Genomic DNA, 23,095 nt, shown 5'->3' with positions numbered 1-23,095 from the left:
TGGTAAATTTAATACAAGGAGCAAAGCTTTTACCTAATCAACAAAAAAGGGTAACACCTTCCCCTCACCAATGGCATTTAAAGATACTTACAGTTGCATCCTTGTCTGTGATTCCTTTAAGCTCGTTGACTGACAGGCTAGTGACATTAACCACCATGTACCCATCCTTGAAGAATCCAAAGGTGTTCAGATGAACCTTATGCCGCACATCATTCTAAAAAGATATGCAGTGGCAGAATTAGTAATATGCAAAAGGTAACTTAATGTATTTATTGTCTTGAAAAAGTATGGGATCTAATTTTCCACTTTGCTGTTAAGGGCCACTTTGAGTTGGTGCTGACTCACAGCAACTCTTTACAGGGTTTTCAAAGAGCAGTTGGTGGGTTTGAACCATCAACCTTGCAGTTAGCAGTCCAGGGCTTATCATACAGCGCCACACATATGCTAATAATACATACACAGCCGTGATACCTTATTTTTCTCCAAAAGCTGAAGTCAACTAATCAAAAGTCCGTAAGATATAGACAGTTTTGCACAATGAAGGATACAATGGATTCAATTAGAGGTGTTGTTGTTAACTGCTGTCGAGTCAGTTCCAACTCATAGCAACCCTGCACAGGGTTTCCTAGGAGCGGCTGGTTGAGACTGAACCACCAATATTATGAATCAAATCAACCTTGTGGTCCAGCACTTTATCCCACAGCACCACATCAGGACTCCTAAATTAGAGTACCTTCAATAAGTTTATTAGAGTACTTTCAGTTAATTTACAATAAATCATTTGAACTGCAAAGTTGGCAGTTCAAGCTCACCAGCTGCTCCTTAGAAACCCTATATAGGGTCGCTATGGGTCAGAATCGACTCAACAGCACTTAACAACAACAGCAGTTATTAAATAGTCAACAACTAACAAAAACTGCCAAGTACTATGCTAAGTCTTTTCCAAAATTTGCATTTGGTTCTTCCTCAAATTTGCAGTCTAGTGAGCAAGAACTAGTGTTTGTTCTTGCTCACTATTTTTGTGTGTTTTGTATCTAAAAATATATATAATGAAATATGTTATTTCAACACTTTGATGTACAAGCTTTTAATTTTTATGAAGTCCATTTATCTATTTTGTCTATTTTTTTCTAGCTCTTAGAGAATCTTAGAATTATGGGTTGAGGAAAAGGGGGCCTCAGTTCCAATTCCCCTTCCTACTTGGGTCTAAGACTTTGATTCTTATACCCCCCTCATCTGCTGTTAAAAATTCAAGGCTCTAAGAAGTACAGGGAGTCCTGGTGTGGTGCTGTGGGCTAATTAATGCATCAGGCTGCAAAGTCGTTTGAACTGCAAGGTCAGTGGTTCAAGCTCACCTACTGCTCCTTGGAAACCCTATACAGGGTTCACTATGGGTCGGAATCGACTTGATGGCACTTAACAACAACAACAAAAAGTACAGACTTTTACCACTGGGGTTTCAGCTCCTTCTCCCTTTATTTTATTTATTTATTTGACTATTGGGAATTCCCTTTTTGTAGAGACTCAGCTATGTATTTAAAGCATATGTGATGGGCTTCCACTCTCCAGTGGGATGGTATAGCTTGCAGCAAACTAGCGTTCCCAAGGAGAACCAGAGAAGACAGATGATATAATAGAAGTCCTCTACTGAAGAGCTTCTAGAACAGCTAAGGCTCACAGACTGTCCCAAGGTTCTTTGAGAGCATTCATCCAACAGAAATTATTTGAATGACTATTTTTTCAATTCCCCCAGAATGGTATATTTTATAATGCCACTATATCTTATCTGCACAGGAGAGAACTTAATACAGTTACAAACAATAGATGCCTTAGGACAAAAGAGTTTTCATTCTCTGGCAGAACCCCCAACTGAGAAGAACTGCTGAGAAAAAGTGAAAGAATGATCAAATTCCCACAACATAAAACATTAGTAAGTCTCTCAGACACAATTCTGAGTGACAAGCCATAGTCACAATAAAACTACCCAGTTGCCGTCAGTCAATTATCACTCAGGGTGACCTAATTTGGTTAGAGTAGGACTGTGCTATCTATAATTTTCAATAGCTGGATGTTTGGAAGTAAACTGCCACGTCTTTCTTCCTAGGTGCCTCCAGGTGGACTCCAACTTCCAATCTGCCACCTAAACATTTATAATTTATGCCACCCAGGTGTTCCATATTCAGCATATCAAAAAAAAAGAAGAAGAAGAAAACCCTACTGCAATCCAGTCAGTTTTGACTCACAGCAGCCCTATATAGGCTTTCTGAGGCTGTAAATCTTTATGGGAGCAGAAAGCCTCATCTTTCCCCTGCCTAGCGGCTGCTGGATTTGAGCTGCTGAGCTTTCAGTTAACAGTCCAGTACTTATTGTACAGTGCTACCAGGGCTCCTGACTCCAAATGCAGCATAGGTACAGCAAATGAGAACGTGGTGGGGGGGAAACTTTAATGATAGAGGTTAGGATTGAGAATGATGGAGTAGGGGCTTTCCAGTTATTTGGTTGGGGGTGGGTGCATTTAGAAGCCTTAGACTATAGGTAAAATTGTTCACTGCTGGTTGCACAAGTTTGTTTATAGTGAAGAAATTCATTTATATTCTTATGAGTAATTTTTGGTACATTTGTTGTTGTTAGGTGCCATCGAGTTGGTACGACTCATAGCAACCCTACGCACAGCAGAATGAAACACTGCCCAATCCTGGGCCAACCTCACTACTGTTGCCACACTTGAGTCCATCAATGCTGCCACTTGTCCAATCCATCTTATTGGGAGTCTTCCTCTTTTTCTCTGACCCGCCACCTTACCAAACATGATATCCTTCTACAGTGACTGGTCCCTCCTGACAATATGTCCCAAGTATGAGAGACGAAGTTTGGCCATCTTGGCCTCCAAGGAGCACTCTGGCTGCACTTCTTCCAACACAGATCTGTTGGTTCTAGGGGGAGCCCATGGCATTTTCAATATTCTCCCCCAACACCATTAAACCAAAAGCATCAATTCTTCTATGGTCTTCCTTATTCACTGTCCAGCTTGGTACATATATACTTCAATAAAAGAGCTCTGGTGGCACTATGGGTTAAGCATTGGAGTGCTTAGCTGAAAGTTTGGCAGCCTAAACCTACCAGCTGCTCTTAGGGAAAAAGGATGAGTAGTCTGTTTCAATAAAGATTCACAGCCTCAGAGACCCTAGCGACCAGTTCTACAGGGTCCTATAGGGTAGCTATAAGTCAGAACTGACTCGATGGCAGGGAGTTTAGATTTTTAGTAAATAGGTCAATAAAATTTAAAAGTATGCTTGCTCTAATTTATTCAATATTTAGATGTTTTGCAGATGCATGGATATATGCTAAGTAATTTTTTTATATTCATTTAGTTCACCATAAAGTATGTTTTCCAGGTTGTTTTTCTTTGGATAAAATTTTTAATTGCAACTTAATAACAGTTGCTTGTTTTTACATTAGCAGTATATTCCTTTGTTTTCTTACCTTTATACGATAATTTCATTTGTCAATTAAAAAAATCAAACTAGTTACATTGAATTGATTTCAACTCAATGCAATCAAACTGTTAAAGGTGAAGCTAATTTGCTACGTACGTAAACTTTCACCTTAAACACAACAAATGAACTATCACTTTTTTCCCATCAAATTGGCAGAAATTAAGATTTATAATCTGTTGTATTGTTAAGTAAGTAGGAACATGAACACTCTAAACATTCTCTACACTACTGGAAAAGAGATGTAAATTGATAAAAACCTCTATAAAAGGTTATTTAGATTTTCCATTTAAAGTAAGAAAACACTAGAAAGATGTTTACTTATGTTTTACTGATTGAAGACTTTCGACAGTGTGGATAATAACAAATTATGGATAATATTGAAAAGGATGGAAATTTCAGAACACTTAATTGTGCTCATGAGGAGCCTATATATAAAATCAAGAAACGTACATGTCAGGGTTAAATCCTTTCACCATACTATTCAATTTGTGTACTGCACAAATAATCTGAGAAGCTGTACAATATGAAGAGTGTGGCATCAGGATTGGAGGAAGACTCATTAACAACCTATGATATGCAGGTGATACAACCTTGCTTGCTGGAAGAGAAGAGGACTTGAGCATTTACTAATGAAGATCAAAGACTATAGCTTTCAGTATGGATTACACTGTAAAGAAAACAAAAATCCTCACAACTGGACCAATAAATAAAATCACAATAAACAAAGATTGAAGTTGTCAAGGATTTCATTTTACTTTTGATCCACAATCAACATTTATGGCAGTAGAAGTCAAGAAATCAAACCATGTATTACATTGGGCAAATTTGCTGCAAAAAAACATCTATAAAGTGTTAGATAGCAAAGAGGTCACTTGAGGACTAAGGTACACCTCACTCAAGCCACAGAAATTTCAATGGCCTCATATGCAAACAAAAGTGAAGACTATAGAAAATCAGTGCATCTGAATTATAATACTGATGAAGAATATTGAGGTAGCATGAACTGTCAAGGAACAACAACAAAAAAATCTTGAAAGAAGTGCAGCCAGGTTCCTTGGATGCGAGGATAGCAAGATATTGACTCATCTACTTTGCATATGTTACCAAGAGGGACCAATCCGTGGAAAAGGATATCATGCTTGGCAAAGTACAGGGTCAGAGAAAAAGAAAGTCATCTCTTATTTCACCACCTTGCAAAAAGCATTTAAAATGTGGAGGGTTTACTCTAGTCACCATGTTTTCTTTCATATAATTTATTATGAATTATGAAACTTAAACATGCTCAGAGAAAACCATTTTTTTTAAATACAGAGTAGTAGCTGTAACGTTATCATCTAGAGATAACTCGCAGTAACAGTTATCTAGTAAAAACAGTGTAGTGTTTTCCTTTCACATAGACATTTAAGACTCATTTTTTAGTGATTATAACTCTTAAATAAACAACTATCTTATCAGTTAGAAAAGCATAAGCAGAACCATAATTTATGATTCTGCTATCTGATGATCAACTATGGACAGAGCACCCTCCACTACCCAGGTGTAGACAATTTCTATTTCTATAAACAGGGCAGCAAAACTTTACCAATAGTTAAGTGTTCATTTTAGGAAAACCAGAAAACAGAAACACATTTATTCCCTCATCTAATGTATAATCATTTACTCCCCACTATATTTTAGGCAATCATCAGCAAAACAAGTGTGGCCCCTGCCCTCAAGAGGCTTGCCATCAGGGCAAGTGCAAATAGAATCTGATTTGTAAAAATGTTTTTTAAACTGTAGTTAAGTAAAAGGGATAATAACAAATATCCATTTAACAACAATCCAAAACCATCAAATGTATTTATCATAGGAAAGAAGGAAGGGGGGGGGATGGAGCATTAGCGACAACATTCAGTGTTCATTCTATTCTGGCTGAATCCTGTCCCTCCATCAACCTGCCCCACTCTCATGAATTGGTTTGCCCTTATTTTTCTTAAAACATATGTTGTTTTGTTGTTATTAAGTACCGTGGAGTCGACTCATAGTGACCCTGCGCAGGGTTTCCGAGGCTGTAAATCTTTACAGGAGCAGAACACTTCATCTTTCTCCTGCAGAACTGCTGGTAGTTTCAAACTGCTGACCTTCAGATTAGCAGCCCAATTAGTAAGCACTACACTACCAGTATTGTTGTTAAATGCTGTCGAGTTGGTTCCGACCCATAGCAACCCTGTACAGGGTTTCCGAGGGTGTAAATCTTTACGGAAGCAGAATGCCTCATCTTTCTCCCGCAGAGCGGCTGGTAGTTTCGAACTGCTGGCCTTAAGGTTCGCAGCCCGATTAGGAACCACTACGCTACCAGTATACTATATAATAAAAGGGACTCCTGGTATGGCGCTATAGGATCAGCACTGGACTGAAAACCACAAGGTAGGCAGTTCAAACCCACCAGTTGCTCCTTGAAAACCCTATACAGGGTCACTACGAGTCAGAACCAAATCTACGGCATTTAACAACATAATAAACTAAAAAACCCATTGTCATAGAGTCTATTCAGATTCACAGAAACCCTATAGGACAGAGTAGAACTGTCCCATATAGGTTCCAAGGTGTAACTCTTTATGGATGCAGACTGCTACCTCCTTCGCCCATATAGTGATTCGCCCATATAGTTTAAACTAGATCCTTTTGTTAGCAGTCAAGCACTTTAACTACTGTGCTAGCAAGGTGTTTTATATAGCATCATTCTTGGCTTTTAAATTTGGATAAATTGTATTATAATGTACACACACACGTTGTTGTTTGTGCCATGGAGTCAGTTCCGACTCATAGCAACCCTGTACAGGGTTTCCGAGGCTGTAAGTCTTTACGGGAGCAGAAAGCCTCATCTTTCTCCTGCAAAACAGCTGGTAATTTCGAACTGCTGACCCTGAGGTGAGCAGCCCAATTCGTAACTACTACGCTACCAGAGCTCCTTTACACACACACACCCCTTGCATTTTCTGTTACTATTGTATTCCTTTAGGACTTAGTATTGATACATTAAGTAATTGCCATTTTATGCTGATCCACATGCTCCATTAGAGAAAAATGGGGCCTTCTGCTCCTGCAAAGATTTAAAGCCTCAAAAACTCTACATAGGGTTGCTATTAGTCACAATCGACTTGATGGCACTTAACAATAACAATGCTTGTATTCTGTTACATGTACATCACAATTTCCCCATTTCCCCATCCATATGCATTAAAGTTATTTCCAAATTTTTTGCTATAGCAATGCTGCTACGAACACTCCTGTACAAATCCTTCTTATACACATGTATATGGATTTCTCAGTTATAGAACTAGATGTGAAAATTCTGGATCTTACAAGTGTGTACATTATCGATTTTACTAGAAATTTGTCAAATTAATCATTAAAGTATGTAAGTCCCCATTCTTTACCTCCTCACCCAACTTTAATATGGTCAGACTTTCCATTGTTCCCAATCTTGGGGTGTACCAATGCTGACACTGACTCAATTGGGATTTTCCTGATACTTTGTAAAGTTGAGCGCCTCATCTATGCTTATTAGCCATTTGGGTTTTAATTTTGTATAATGTATCTTCTATTATCCCATGTCCAATTTTTTCTTTGAATTTCTTTTGATTATTTGTAGAAGTTCTTTAGCTATTCTGACTATAGAGCTTTAATCTTTTCTGTGCAATGAGATGGCACAGTGGAAGCAGCAATGGGTTCAAGGGTAACTGATTGTGAGGACGGTGCAGGAGCAGGCAGGGTTTTGTTCTGTTGTGCACAAGGTCACTAGGAGTCAGCGTCAACTCAATAGCACCTAACAACAATCTTTTCTCTCTCTCTCTCTCTCTCTTTCTCTCTCTCTCTCTCTCTCTCTCTCTCTCACACACACACACACACACACACACACAGAGGTGCCAAAGAGCATAATGTTAATAAATATCCATAGTTAAGAGATGAGAACCCTGACATCTCGGTAGGATATGCAGCACAAGGTCGTCGGTGTGAGCCCACCAACAGCCCCACAGGAAAATGGTAAGGCTTTTTGCTCCTTCAAAGCTCTACAGCCTCTGAAACATTATACAAGGTTACTATGAGCAAGGCCAGGAGTCATTCTTGTTCAAATTTAGCTAAATATTGGTGCTAAAATAATCCTTAAAGTACTACAGACATCCCACTTTAGTGCATAAAGCTAGGTAGGAAAAGGGAAAGGCAATTACATTATCAGCAAGCTATATAATATATGTCCAAACAAAATGAACTGTTGCCTTTTGGTTATATCAATTAATTAAAGAGCAGCATATGCCCAAGCTCAACTATAATGCCGCACACTGCTTGTTTAATATGAGGAAGAGGAATAATTCAGCTAAACTAATGGGTGATTAAAGAGGAACTGCCCTTCAAATTTGCCCTGCAAATTATACCAGTTAGAGAATCATATCCCTCCCCAACTTAATGCTTCCACCAGGAATGTGAGTGGGAGGATGGGAACACATGTTTAAAGCTGAAGATAAATATACAGCTTGCTCTTTGTTCCCTTTAACAACATTACCTCATCTCCCTTCATTTCTGTCCTCCTATAGTATGTGGGTTAATGTGCCAGACTGTAGAGCCATTTGAACTGCCAGGTCGGTAGTTCAAGCTCACCAGCTGCTCCTCGAAAACCCTATACAGAATCGCTATGGGTCAGAATCAACTCGATGGCACTTACCAACAACATAGTATCGGGCTGCTAATCTCACGGTCAGAAGTTCGAAACTACCAGCTGTTTCACAGGAGAAAGATGAGGCTTTCTGCTCCTGCAAAGATTTACAGCCTCAGAAACCCTGCACAGGGTCACTATGAGTCAGAACCAACTCCACAGCACATAGCAATAACAACAACATCGTCTCTTTGTGGAGTTCTGGTGTGGCGCTGCAGAATAAGCACTGTACTACAAAGGTTGGTTTGAACCACAAAGTTGGCAGCTGAAACTCACCAGCCACTCCTTGGAAACCCTCTACAGGGTGGCTATGAGTCGGAACCAACTTGACAGCACTCAACAAGATCGTCTCTTTGTGAGGTGGTAGCAGCAACATCAGGCATCGTAACCTTTACCAGCAACCTAAATGTCCCTTCCTCACTCGTCCCCCACAGCTGGTGATGTGTCCCCTCTTTCCTCTCTCTCCATCCCACTACTGCCCTATTGTTGTTGTTGCTGTTGTTAAGTACTGTTGAGTCGATTCCGACCCACAGCGATCCTATATAGGGTTTCCGAGGAACAGCTGGTAAGCTTGAACTGTCGACCTTGCAGTTCAAGTGGCTTTGAAATCTGGCGCATTAGCCCACAGCGCCACACCAGGACTCCACTACTGCCCTACTTTGGCCCAAACATCTACCTAGATTACCAAGATTGTGCCTATAATGTAAAAGTGGTCTGTTGCTTCCAGTTTTACTACCCTCCTCCAATCCAGATCTCAGAGAAATCAAGCTAAAATAGAAATCTCATTCTATCACTTCTGGTCTAAAACCACAACCACTTCAGTGGCTCCCTAATGTGAATGTAAAAAAAGTGGTATGGTAGAAGCATCCTCTAACTTCACAAGAGGGAGAAGGACCATTATCAGCGTGAACAGCCAAATGACCCCTATGAGGTGAAGGTCGACATACCTCCTCTCTCCAGTCATTTTATCAATTCTAATGCCAACGGCCCCTCCACAGCATTCTCTACTGGGTTTCATATTTTTTAAATGGCCACACAGGATTCAGAGCCCATAGTCATGATTATGAGATTTATTGGGAAAACAAGTTACAACTCAGAAACAACCTAAGAAGTGGTTCCAAGACCAGGACAGCCTCTTCTCAGCCGTGCCCACAAGCAGGCCTCTCCTGCCCTCGGTATGGCTTCTGCCCTGCACAGATGAGACACCTCACTTTGCTAGCAAGCCTCCTGCCCAAAGACATTCAGCTTCCTCTCTCCATGGACCGAGAAGCCAACTGTACCATCTTCTGTTGGTCTCCTGATTCTTCTACCTCCACTGCCACTGTTTCTCTGCTAGTGTAATAGTTACTCAGTCTGGGAGGTTCCCAGTATAGGATCCTGGGTCCAAAGGACATACTCCTTGCCTGTCTCTTCTTCTTAGTGGTAGTGGTCCCCCTTCCCCATTTCTGGGATAGCTCACTGTAAGACTAGCAGGATGGCAAAACTGACAAATCCTCTTGATAAGGTTACATACATACACCATCCCAACAAGGGTGCCATGCATCTTATTTGTATTATTAGCAAGCTGTCCAATCCCCTTGGTGGGGTCACGGTTCCATTTGCACAGTCCCACACAATCATTTGGGTGGGTATCACAAGACCATAGCTGGAAAGACCACCAAAAAAATAATCCATCACACCACTGCAGACAACAGGAATACAAATGTCTCCACATATCAAGGTCTATCTCTAATATACTATTTCCTCTGCTCTGTGCTTCCCTCTTTATTCACCAACACCACTAACAATGAACCATCACTACCACGCTCATTAAACTGTGCTCTCTGTATCTTATCTGTAAAATGGAATATCTTACCCTGTAAAAATCCATAGATGCAGCTTCTAATCTGTGATTTCACAAGGGGGAAGGAGAATCAAACTCAACAAAAGCCAAAGGCCTATTCCTGTGAGGAAGAACTCACATGTCTTCAGATTTCATCTTCTTTACCAATTCTGATACCAACCATCATCCCCTCCCATGGCACTCTCTACTTCTCTGTTAACTTTGATAATCTACTACAATAGCTATACAGAACTCACAGACAATGCTCATGAATATGGAGTTTATTAGGGAAGTTATGAGGTTAAAGTTCAGGACCAGAAATCCTGACGATACAGTTCTTTGGTCAGGACAACATCTTCTGGTTCTCAGTCTCTCAGCCACATGGCACCTTGGCCTCTGCACTGCTTGGGCAATTTTACAAAGCTTATAGCTCTACTAATAAATGACCAAAAAAGCACTCCACTCTGCCAGTAAGCCTCTGCCAGGAGGGGTTCAGCTCCAGCTCCATGGGTCTGCAAACTAAGCTCCCAAAATAAATGCTGGAAGGCACCCAACATGAAAGGAAGCCTCCTGCAAAACAGTATCCAATAAGAAGAGAAGGTATATGCGTATGAAATCTGAAGAACACCCACACTTAGAAAAAAGACTGAAGTTGTGTGGCTCCATCGTCAACACTAATGGAAGAAGCAGTTAAAAAAATCAAACAACATATTGCATTAGGCAAGTCTGCTTCACAAGACCTCTTTAAAGTGTTCAAGAGCAAAGATACCAGTTTGAGGACTAAAGTGTGCCTGATCCAAGACATAGTATTTTCAACAGCCTCATAAGTATATGAAAGGCACAATAAGGAAGATGATATAAGAATTGAGTTAAGGTGTTGAAGAAGAATATTAAAAGTACCATGGACTACCAAAAGACCAAATAAATCTGTGCTGAAGAAGTACCACCAAAATGCTCCTTAGAAGGCAAGATAACCAGGCTTCATCTCTCATATTTTGCAAATACTATCAGGAGGGACCAGACACTGGAAAAACACATCATACAAGGAAAAATGGAGGGTCAACGAAAGAGAGAAAAAACCCCAACGAGATAGATTGGCACAGCGGAAGTAGAAGCAATGGGCTCAAGCTTAACGACTTGAGGATGGTACAGGACTGGGCAGTGTTTTGTTCTGTTGTTCATGGGGTCACTATGGGTAGGAACTAACTGGATGGCTCCTGTTGTTGTTATGTGCCGTGGAGTTGGTTCCAACTCATAGCGACCCTGTACAGAGTTTCTGAGGCTGTAAATCTTTACGGGAGCAGAAAGCCTCATCTTTCTCCCGTGGAGCAGCTGGTAGTTTCGAACTGCTGACTGTGAGGTTCGCAGCCTGATTCGTAACCACTATGCTACCAGAGCTCCTTGGATGGCACCTAACAACTTGTAACTTACACCAAATGACTGAATGTGACTATGCAAATAAGTTGATTGTGGTCCATAAAAAAGATTGAACAGCTTGCTAATAATGCAAATAAGGTACATAGCATCCTTGTGGGCATTGTTCTGACTCATAGAGATCCTGTACAGGGGTTTCCAAGGAGTGACTGGTGAGCTTGAACTGCCAACCCTGCCCTTCAAGTTGACTTTGCAGTCCAGTGCAATATTCCACAGCATCACACCAGGAGTGGGACCATGAAAATAGGGTTTATGGAACCCTCAGGAGGGGATCAGTCAGTTTTGTCATCCCACTAGGCTTAAAGTGAACCATGAGAGGCTGAAAGAGAGGGCCTCACTACCACCAAGAAAGAAGAGATGGAGTGGAACAAATCCTTTTGGTCCAGGGTTCCTGGCCTGGGAACCTCCTTAGACCCAGAAGTCAGAGAGCTGTAAGAGCACAACCAGTGAGAGGTGGCAACCAGCAGCAGAAAAGTGTCCGCAGTAAAACCAGAACAGCAGAAGACAGCTCAGTGAGCTTTCCAGGCCCAAGATGAGAGGATGAGTGTAGCCATTTTGAGAACTTTAATTAGGCATTGGCTAAGATACCCTACTAGCAACCACCCACTCTCTATTTTCAGTTCTTGATCTCTTAGGTATGTTGTTGTTATTGTCACAGGCCATCAAGTAGGTTCGGCTCACAGCGACCTGTACAGAGTTTCTGAGGATCAGCTGGTTGGTTTGAACTGCTGAACTTGGGGTTTGCAGCCTAGTGCTGATCCTACAGCATCACACCAGGAGTCTCTCTTAGATACATGTTTTTATAATATTAATGTTGCCTAGGCTTGAAGCTGGAGTCCTGGTGTGGCACTGTGGGTTAATGCGCTGGAATGCAAGGTCCGTTTGAACTGCAAAGTCCGTCTGAACTGCAAAGTCAGCAGTTCAAGCTCACCAGCTGCTCCTCGAAAATCCCATACAGGGTCGCTATGGATCGGAACCAAATCCATGGCCCTTAACAATAGGCTTGAAGCCTGGTCTCCCCTAGTGCGGCTTCTGAAAGACAAGAACTGGAAGAACCAACCTTTTTGAGATGTTCATAGGGATATCCAATCATCTTGGGAATTGGTGTGGATACCAGAATGATGAGATTGCCTCCCACTTGCATGCATAAATATGGCTTCTGAAAGATATTCCCTCTTGATTCCAGGAGCCAATTTCCTGATAATAAAGGCATTTCTCTTTCTTTGTTTATCTGAGATGTTTGCAAATTAGACTCAATCGCTTCAGGGCATTGGACCCAAACTCAAGAGCTAACAAAGCAACAAGAAAAATAAGTGCCTTCGGGCAAGAGGCTTTGTTGGCCTACTGGGGTGCCTCTTGGCATTTATTAGCAAAATTAAAGAGTTTTGTAACATATGCCAGAGCAAGGGAGAAGCAGGCCCCAAAAGGTCAGGGAGAGGCCTGCCTGTGGGCAAGGCCAAAAAGCTGTCCGGAGTCATTACCCAAAAAATTTCAAAAGTCAGCTCAAGAAGATACTCAAATATTATAATGAAATGTGCAAGGACCTGGAGTTAGAAAAACAGAAGGGAAGAACATGCTCAGCATTTCTCAAACTGAAAGAATTGAAGAAAAAATTCAAGCCTCGGATTGCAATATTGAAGGATTCTATGGAGTCCTGGTATGATACCGTAGGATAGGCACTGGACCACAAGATTGGTTTGAACCACAAGGTCGGCAGTTCACACTCAACAGTCACTTCTCAAAAACCCTATGCAAGAGACTTGCAGAATGTGCCCTTTGGAGGTGCAAATTATTATATATGCTTTGTTGTGTTTTTTTGTTTTTTTTTTTAAAGCTAAAGTATAGAGAAAATACTATTAACTGATGGTACCTAGAGGGGATTATAATCATTGTAATGAAACAAGGTGTATGATTTGTTGAATGTAAAACTGATGATCTGCTCTGTAAACTTTCACTTAATACACAATAAAAACCTTAAAAAAAAAAAAAACCCTATGCAGAGTTGCTATGAATCAGAACTGACCCAACAGCACTTAACAACAATGGACAAAATACTGAAAAATGCTGGAAACATCAAAAGAATATGGAAGGAATACACAGTCATTCTGCCAAGAAAAACTGGTTGATGTTCAATCATTTCAAGAGGTACTAGATTCAAGAACTGGTGGCATTGAAGGAAAAAGTCCAAACTGCATTGAAGACATTGGTAAAAATCAAGGCTCCAGGAATTGATGGAATACATATTGAAATATTTCAATAAACTGATGCAGCCCTGGAGGTGCTCATTCGTCTATGACAAGAAATTTGGAAGACAGTTACTGATTGGAAGAGATCCATCTCTGTGCCCATTTCAAAGAAAGGTGACCCAACAGAATGCACAAATCATCAAACAGTATTATTAATATATGCAAGTAAAATTTAGCAGAAGATAATTAAACAAACAGTTACAGCAGTACATCAACAGGGACCTTCCAGAAATTCAAGACAGATTCAGCAGAGGACATGGAATGGGGGATGGGATATCATAGCTGACATCAGATGAATCCTGGCTGAAAGCAGGTAATACCAAAAAGATATTTACTTGTGCTTTGTTGACTATGCAAAGGCATTCGACTGTGTGGGTTATAGCAAACTATGGATAACACTGCAAAGAATGGGAATTCTTGAAAAATTACTGTGCTCATGAGGAACTTGTGTATCAACCATGAGGCAGTTTTTTAACAGAACAAGGGAATACTGAATGGTTTAAAATCAAGAAAGGTGTATGTCAGGGTCATATTCTTTTACCTTATTCATCTAATCTGTACACTGAGCAAATAATCTGGTGGTGGTGGTGGTGGTGGTTACATGCCATGGAGTCGGTGCCGACTCACAGTGACCCTGCATAGAGTTTCCGAGGCTGTAAATCTTTATGGGAGTAGAAAGCCTCATCTTTCTCCCGTGGAACCGCTGGTAGTTTCGAAATGTTGACCTTGAAATTAGCAGCCTGATTCATAAGCACTACGCTACAAAGATAGATTATATGAAGATCATGGCATCAGGATTGGATGAAGACTCATTAACAACCTGAGATATGCAGATGGCACAACCTTGCTTGCTGGAAGCAAATAAGACTTAAAAGACTATAGTCTTCAATATGGATTGTACCTCAAGTGTAAAGAATATAAAAAGCCTCACAACTGGACCAATAAAAAACATCATGATAAATGGAGAAAAGACTGAAATTGTCAAAGATTCAATTTGCTTGGATCCACAATCAATGTTCATGGAAGCAGCAGTCAAGAAATCAAAAGACATTAGGCAAATATGATGCAAAAGACCTCTTTAAAAGATTAAATAGCAAAACTTCAGTTTGAGGATTAAGGTGCACCTGAACCAAGCCATCGTATTTTCAATAACCTCACATGCATGTGAAAGTTGGACAATGAATAAGGAAGACAGTAAAAGAATCGATGCATTTGAATTATGGTATTGATGAAGAATACTGAAAGTACCATAGACTTGCAGAAGAACAAACAAATCTATGCTGGAAGAAGCACAGCCAGAATGTTCCTTAGAGCAAGGATGGCAAAACTTCATCTCACATACTTTGGACATGTTACTGAAAGGAAACAGTTCCTGAAGAAAGACATCATGCTTGGAAAACTGGAGGATTAGCGAAAAAGAGGAAGAATCCTAACAAGACAGACTGATACAGTGGCAAAAATAATGGGTTCAAACATAAGAAGTATGACCAGGCAATGTTTCCTTCTGTTGTGCATAGGATAGTTACGAGTTGGAACCAACTCTATAGTACCTAAAAACAACAACATGCCTAATGACCAAAGGAATGTAAGCACTGTATACCAATTGCTGCCACAATCACAAAGAGACAACCATGCTTCTGGTTTCTAACTAAGCAAACCTGCACATAATCCAGCAATCTAATTACCAATTTACAGAAAATGAAAAGAATAGATGAACATATAAAATTATACCACAAGGAAACAATCAGCAAAACGCAGTCACTTTTCCATTCCACTCCTGTGAATCCATCCAAGAGAAATGGAAATACATTTCTACACACTGACTTGAGCCCTGGTGTGTGGCTGTAGGATAAGCACTGGCCAACTAATCACAAGGTCAGTCATTCAAACCCACCAGTCACTCTCAGGAACCCTAGACAGGTTCACTAAGAGGCAGAAGCAACTGAAGGCACACAACAACAACACAGGGACTTGCACGTGAATATTAACAGTCAGAAAGTAGAAACAATCCAGAATACCCATCAGCTGGTGAATGGCTAAGTAAAATGTGGTATAGCCACTTAATGGGATGTTGTTATTTTTGTTAAGTGCTGTTGAGTCAGTTTTGACTCACAGAGACCCTTTATAAGGTTTCCAAGGAGCGACTGGTGGGTTTGAACCACCGACCTTGTGGTCAGCAGTTGAGAGTTTATCCTACATGGCCACACAGGACTCTGCTTAATGAAATATATTTAATTTAAACAAAAAGAGGTACATACATATATATGGATACATGGTACAACATGAATGAAACTGAAAATCATTAAGTGAAAAGACGTCATACACAAAAAATCTTATCTATATATCCAGAAACAGCAATCTATAAAGAGCACAGATTACTGGTTGTCTGGTGCTAGAAGAGAAGGAAAGAGCCCTGGTGGCACAATAGTTAAGCATTCGATGCTAACCAAAAGTTGTAGGTTCAAACCCACCAACTACTCTATGGGAGAACAATGTAGCAGTCTGTGTCCATAAAGACTACAGCCTAGGAAACCCTACTGGGCAGTTCTACTCTGTCCTTTACGTTCACTATGAGTCAAAATGGATTCAACAGCAACAAGTTTAGTTTTTGGTTTCATGCAGAAAGAGAAAATGGGGATTAATTAAAACCAGCACAAGGGATCTTATTAGGGTAATGGAAAATATTCCGTGGCTGAATTGTGGTGATAGTTGCAGAATTCATTAACTTTACTAACAATAAAATGGGTAAATGTTATGGCATGTAAATTACAGCTCCATAAAGTTGTTTGTAAGAAATCTAGAGAAAGGTCCAAAGAGAAGGACTATGAGGAGACTAGAAAAAAAAAAGAAAAATGTATCATGGGATAAGAAAGTGAATTTAAAAATGAAAGGATTCCTTTCTAAGTTAAAAATATGGCAAGAAGGGATATGGATGAAAATTAGACAGCATTAGCTAATGGCTGATGGTTATTGGAGCTGTGGTACTTTACAGTAGTCTGTCTACTTGACGCGCAAAATTCTCCAGGATAAAAAGATCAATGAGTATTTCTGATACCCAGTGATTTCTTCATGCTTTTGTTGCCTGTATAGGATTATAATCTGATCAAGGCTCCTATATTTCTCAGTCTTAAATCAAACAGACAAGCTAATGCTGCCGCTATGACAGGCTTTCTTCAGATGATTTCCATTTCCTTGGACAAGAAGTTAGAATGTTTATTTTTAGAGAAAAGAAATAATTGCAGTGTTGATTATGGAATTTATAAAACATGGTGCAAAGAGAAAGATTAAGTAATTAAGCACAAAAGAGAAAAATTAATCACCAGAATCACATTAATTTCTGTTTTCCACCTACATCAATCAGTATTGCTTGTTGTCATTAAGTGCTGTGGAGTCAGTTCAAAACCATAGCAACCCTATATAGGGTTTCCAAGGAGCAGCTGGTGAGCTTGAACCGCCAACCTTGCAGACTGCTTTGCAGTCTGGTGCATTAACCCACAACGCCACACATTAGTATTGCTAGCAATAGCATAACCATGCTGGTCATCTGGCATTTTAAGTCCAGAAATGTGATTAAAGAGCAATGATTGGATGGCAGGAGACATGGTCCTAATATGTACTTTGTTGTTGTTAAGTGCGTCCAGTCAGTTTTGACTCATAGGGACCCTGTATAGGGTTTCCAAGAAGCAGCTAGTGGGTTTGAACTGTGGAGCTATTGGTTTGCAGACCAGTGCTGATCTTACAGCGCCACACTAGGAGTCCATTAGTGTGTCCTACTACTAGCTTTTTTCTTTATAAACTGCATGAATTAAGCACCTAACCTAAGATCCAAGATGTAAACTATAAAATGAAAGAATTTTAAAGACCAGAATTTTATTAAGTTTTTATTGTGATTTGTAGATCTGGAATTCTTAACCTGAAGTCATAAAACTGGTCTTGGCCCAGAAATTCCAAAAACCTTTTGTCTGTATTTCCTTGTGCACTTCTCTGGAAAGAAGTTCTACAGTTTCCAGTAGTCTGAAAAGATCCAGGACTCATCTATCCTCCCATCTTAATCAGGATAATTTTCGTTTACAATCAACAAAAGCTAATAGCCATAAGTATAATACTCTCTGGCCAGGCATTTTAATTCAGGGTCTGTATTCCTTAACCTCTACATTCACAAAATACAATTCTGCCTGGCTTACGAAAGCAATGACCAACTTTCTAAAAGCTCACAAAATATTTTAAAAGTGCATATTACGAATAAAATATGCACGAGTCTTTGAGTAATTAACGATTTATTTTTGTATTCCCCAGATAAATAAGTAGATTCACAAGACTTTAAACTGTGAGTTTGACCCAGGGGAGCATTCCAGACTATCATTTATCTAGGTCTATTATCTGCCTCCAAGGAGCTCTGGTAGTGTAGTGGTTACAAATCGGGCTGTGAACCCAAAGTCAGCAGTTCGAAACTAGCAGCAACCCCGGGAGAAAGATGAGGTGTTCAGCTCCCGTAAAGATTTACAGCCTCGGAAACCCTGTACAGAGTCGCTATGAGTTGTTTCCGACTCTATGGCATATAATCACCACCACCATTATCTGTCTCCAAGGGAGAAAGATGAGACTTTACGTTCCCCCAAAGATTTACAGCCTCAGAATCCCTCTACAGGAAATTTACTCGACGGACTCAACAACATTATCTCTCCTGTAGACAGTGACAGGAGCGAGGAAGAAAAAGGCAGGCCCCCTAAATAGAAACACATTTTGAATGATGGCTTAAAATTCGGTCATGTGTTCTAAAGGAGACTTGAAATTCCTCCTGGACATGCTTGCTTTGTTCAATCCAAAAAGCCTCCTAAACCGAGCCGGGAAACTGAGGCCAAGGTTCCGAGTACCTTTAAACCAAAAAGAACACGGAGATGGAAGAGCTAAGAACACAGACAAGGAAGTCAGGGACCAAAGTTGTCAAACACACGGGAGAAAAAGCAAGTTACACTCAGTGAGGAATTAGGGAAGCGTACTCCCGTGTCCTTCGGGGTTACGCCGCAGATCAGCCCACACCCCTTCTTCAACTGAAATCTTCCTGCCCTCTCCAGATTGCCGGACGAGAGCTGCACGGTCCAGCGCCGTCCACCCCACCAGTCCACAGCCCTTCCCGACCCCTCTAGGAGAAAGACCGAGGTTGGGGGCCAAAGGGAGAATCTAATCGCCCAGAGGCCCCATACGAGCCAAAGTTGTCCCCAAGACCCGGGCAAGCGGCCTCGCCCTAGACCTGGTCTTACCTTGAGCGCCAGGTGGTGAAAGCGGCCCAGGCCAGGCTCGGCTAGCAACTGCAACAGCGCCAGCAGCGGGAGCAGCCGGAGACCCGCAGCCAGTCGAGAACAGCAGGAACCCGAAGACCCGACAGGCGCCGGAGCAGCCATGTTTGTTCCAGCATCACCAGCCCCTTCCTCTCCCGCCCACTTCCGGGGTGAAAGGGCGACGGCTTCCGGAAGAACCTGGAGGGAGGGCGGCTACTAGTGTCACTGAATCAATAACTGTTTTCCTGAAGCGCGCGATAGGAGATGTAGCGGAGAAGCCAAAGCTGGACACCTTGGGGGCGTTCCGTTAGCCATCCCTGTGTGGACTTCCGGGTTAGTCAGAAGCCGCGACACTACTGTGAAGACTCTGTAGCTGCGAAAGTGGCAGGACAAGACCAGCTCCGGGACTCTGCGACTCTCCAAGAGTGGGTGGGATGTCTTCTTTGTGGCTGCAGTCGGCGCCTTGCGGTTGATTGGACTGATTTCACGAGCAACCCTGACTTGGTGAAAAATGTCTTAAAGTTCCCAGCCCGTCACACGTCCCTTATTTTTGTTTTGTTTTGTTTTTCCCAGGCACTTAACGCTAAAATTTCAGGTGAAGTGGTTGCAATAATGCAATTTACTGAGCCCATATCAGACATTTCACTATACTTTTGATATGTATTAGAACAAAGAATCCTTAGAACAACCTGCAGGCGGTAGGGATTGTCATAATCCCCTATTTTACAGATGAGAAAACGAAGATTCCAAGAAATTGTAGGTTGAGCCGGGAATCCCATGTATAGTACTACTGTATTGTATTATACTGCCAATTTCTCCTGATTATTAGCCTTAAGTCTGAATGTTTTTCTCTTCAATTCTGAATGGAAACTTCTAATCTTTGGAAAGATTCAGTAGTCAGTCCCCTCTTAGCCACTTGTTTTTTTTAAGGAGTTAATAGATTCAGATTCTTTTTTTTTTTTTTTTTTTTTTTTTACTGTAATTAGATTCTGAAACTTCCTTGGTATATGTAAGCACTAAAATGCTACGCACAAGTTGAAGACAAATCAGTAAGAAAAGTGCAAAATAGGGGACTTCTTGGGTGTTAGGGAGCAAGAGGGAATCCTAGATCTTTTGTTTGTTTTGCAATTTTACTAGAAGTCATAACCTAGTAATTCTTCTCATGAGTCAAACTAATACACGTTCTATCACATCCTCTGTAAGGGCAAAAATAAAGCACTAAAGTACAGCTAGGCAGATGGTGGTGGTTGTTAAGTGCTGTCAATTCCAACTCATAGTGACCCTGTGGGCCAGTGGGTTCGAACCACCAACATAGTGACCCAATTCTGAGGCTGGTGGGTTCGAGCCACCAACATTGTGGTGAGCAGTCCCGTGCTTATCCTGCAGTGCCACACCATGAAAACAGGCAGATGGTAGTTTATCTTAGAATGTATGTGGAAGTCATTCAAGAAAAGACAAAGTTTACTAAATTGGTAGAAATTATCAACTTTCTTCCCCACACCTCTGATCTTTGGCTATCTGTTGTGCATGCATATAATCTTACACCTTTGAGAGAATTTTTTTCTGCTAGTTCTAGTAGTGGTTACAAATCGGGCTGTGAACCGCAAGGTCAGCACTTTGAAACTACCAGCTGTTCTGCGGGAAAAAGATGAGGCTTTCTGCTCCCGTAAAGATTTACAGACTCGGAAACCCTGTACTGTGAGTCGGAACCGACTCCATGGCACTTAACAACAACAACTACCCCATTTTGGACTCCTGGTGTGGCATTGTGGTATCAGCACTGGACTGCAAACCACAAAATTGACAGTTCAAACCCACCAGCTGCTCCTCAGAAATCCTTTACAGGGTCGCTATGAGTCGGAACCAACTTGACAACACTTAACAACAGCAACAATTACCCCATTTTACAGATAAAGTAACTGACAAGAAACTCTATATAATTGTTTTGTTGATTCACACAAAGAGATAATAATTTATTGAGCAATTAAGTCATTTATTCAGGGATGCTCTGCTGCTTTATAAATGCCCTACCTGAAACTCTGAAAGCCAGCACTTAGTCCCTGTCCTGCATTGTTGTAAAATGAAAGCAATTTTGCTTTTTAGGCTGAAAGGATCTTTTTATTTTGCAACAGGGAAATTAAGCAACATGATCCACATCACACAAGTAATTGGTTAGTTTTCAGCAAGTACTTCTAGACCTCAGCTGCTTTAGAATTATATCTATGCTTCTTGAACTGTATCTAATTATAATTTTACATTTTTTTTAAAAAGTAAACCCAGAGTCTGAGTAACCAATATGTTATGAAATTAAATGCTAGATAACTTTTCAAAAAACATTAAAATGTTAAGTACTATCAAGTTGGTTCCAACTCATAGGGTTTCTGAGGAGCAGCTATTAACCTTATACTGCCGACCTTGTGGTTAATAGTCTGGTGCTGATCCCACAGCACCACACCTGAAGTCCTATTAAAATGTTAACAACATGACAATACTAGTTGGGATTGCCAACAAGTTGGAAGACTAGTCAGACACACTATATGGACCATCTACAACAAAGATTGTTGTCTTTGTTAATTGCCATGGAATCAGTTCTGACTTACAATGACCCTCAATAGGGTTTCCAAGGAGCAGCTGGTGGCTTTGAACCGCCACCTTGTGCTTGAACCGAAATAGCAGTCTAGTGCATATCCATATCCGCTCTTGTTGTTAGGTGCCAACGAGTCGGTACCAACTTATAGCAACCTTAGGCACAGCAGAACGAAACACTGCCCTTTCCTGGCCCATCCTCACTACTGTTGCCACGCTTGAATCCATCGATGCTGCCTCTTGGCCAGTCCATCTTGCTGGGGGTCTTCCTCTTTTTTTCTGACCCTCCACCTTAACAAACATGATATCCTTCTCCAGCGACTGGTCCCTCCTGACAATATGTCCAAAGTATGAGAGACGAAGTTTGGCCATCTTGGCCTCCAAGGAGCACTCTGGCTGCACTTCTTCCAAAACGGATCTGTTGGTTCTTTTGGCAGCCTGTGGCACTTTCAATATTCTCCAACACCATAACTCAAAAGCATCAATTCTTCTACAGTCTTCCTTATTCACTGTCCAGCTTTCACATGCATATAAGGTTATTGAAAATACCATGACTTGGGTCAGGCGCACCTTAGTCCTCAAGCTGACACCTTTTCTCTTCAACACTTTAAAAAGTTCCTGTGCAGCAGATTTGCCTAATGTAATACGTCATTTGATTTCTTGACTGCTGCTTCAGTGAGTGTTGATAGTTTATTCAAGAAGAATGAAGTCCTTGACAATTTCAATCTTTCCTCTGTTGATAAGAATGTTATTTATTGGTCCAGTGGTGAGGATTTTGTTTTCTTTACATTAAGATGTAATTCATATCGAAGGCTGTGCTCTTTGATGTTCATTAGTAAATGTTATAAGTCCTCTTCACTTTTCAGCAAGCAGGGTTGTATCATCTGCATATCACAGGTTGTTTATGAGTCTTCCTCCTATCCTGATGCCATGTTTTTCTTCACAGAACCCAGTTTCTCGGATTATTTGCTCAGCATACAGGTTGAATAAGTATGATGAAAGAATACAACCTTGTCACACACCTTTCTTAACTTTAAACCATTCAGTGTTGCCATGTTCTGCCTCTTGGTCCAGGTACAGATTCCTCATGAGCACAATTAAGTGTTCCGGAATAATCATATTTCGCAATGTTGTTCATAGTTTGCCATAATCCACACAATCTAAAGCCTTTGTGTAGTTAGTAAGACACAGGTAAACATCTTTCTGATATTCTCTGCTTTCAGGCAAGATCCATCGGACATCAGCAATGATATCCCACATTCCACAGCCTTTTGTAAATCCAGCTTGAACCTCTTGACGTTCTCTGTCAATGTATGCTTGCAGCCATTCCTGTATTACCTTTAGTAAAATTTTACTTGCATGGGATATCAAAGAGATTGTCTAAGGATTCCATTGGGTCACCTCTCTTTGGAATGGGCACAAATATGGATTTCTTCCAATCAGTCTGCCAGATATTTGTCTTCCAAATTTCCATATCCATAGGAGAGAGCAAAATAAACCAACACAGATGAAAATTCTGGAACCCTGAACTTCAGGAA

At 40.8% G+C, this 23,095-nt stretch overlaps 1 protein-coding gene across 1 annotated transcript in view; it reads right to left on the bottom strand.

Annotated features, from left to right (window-relative positions):
• Positions 1-19,094, bottom strand: part of GPR107 (G protein-coupled receptor 107) — a 92,479-nt gene extending 73,385 nt beyond the window's left edge. The window contains 2 exon segments of the mRNA XM_006834872.1: positions 92-214; positions 18,954-19,094. Coding sequence (XP_006834935.1) covers positions 92-214; positions 18,954-19,094 — 264 coding nt within the window.
• Positions 19,095-23,095: the final 4,001 nt, after the last annotated feature.

The sequence above is a fragment of the Chrysochloris asiatica genome, unplaced genomic scaffold (genome assembly GCF_000296735.1).
Source record: "Chrysochloris asiatica unplaced genomic scaffold, ChrAsi1.0 scaffold00014, whole genome shotgun sequence".
In the NCBI taxonomy this organism is placed as follows: domain Eukaryota; kingdom Metazoa; phylum Chordata; class Mammalia; order Afrosoricida; family Chrysochloridae; genus Chrysochloris; species Chrysochloris asiatica.
The sequence above is the reverse complement of the archived record's forward strand: the minus strand, read 5'-3'. Positions and strand labels throughout refer to the sequence as shown.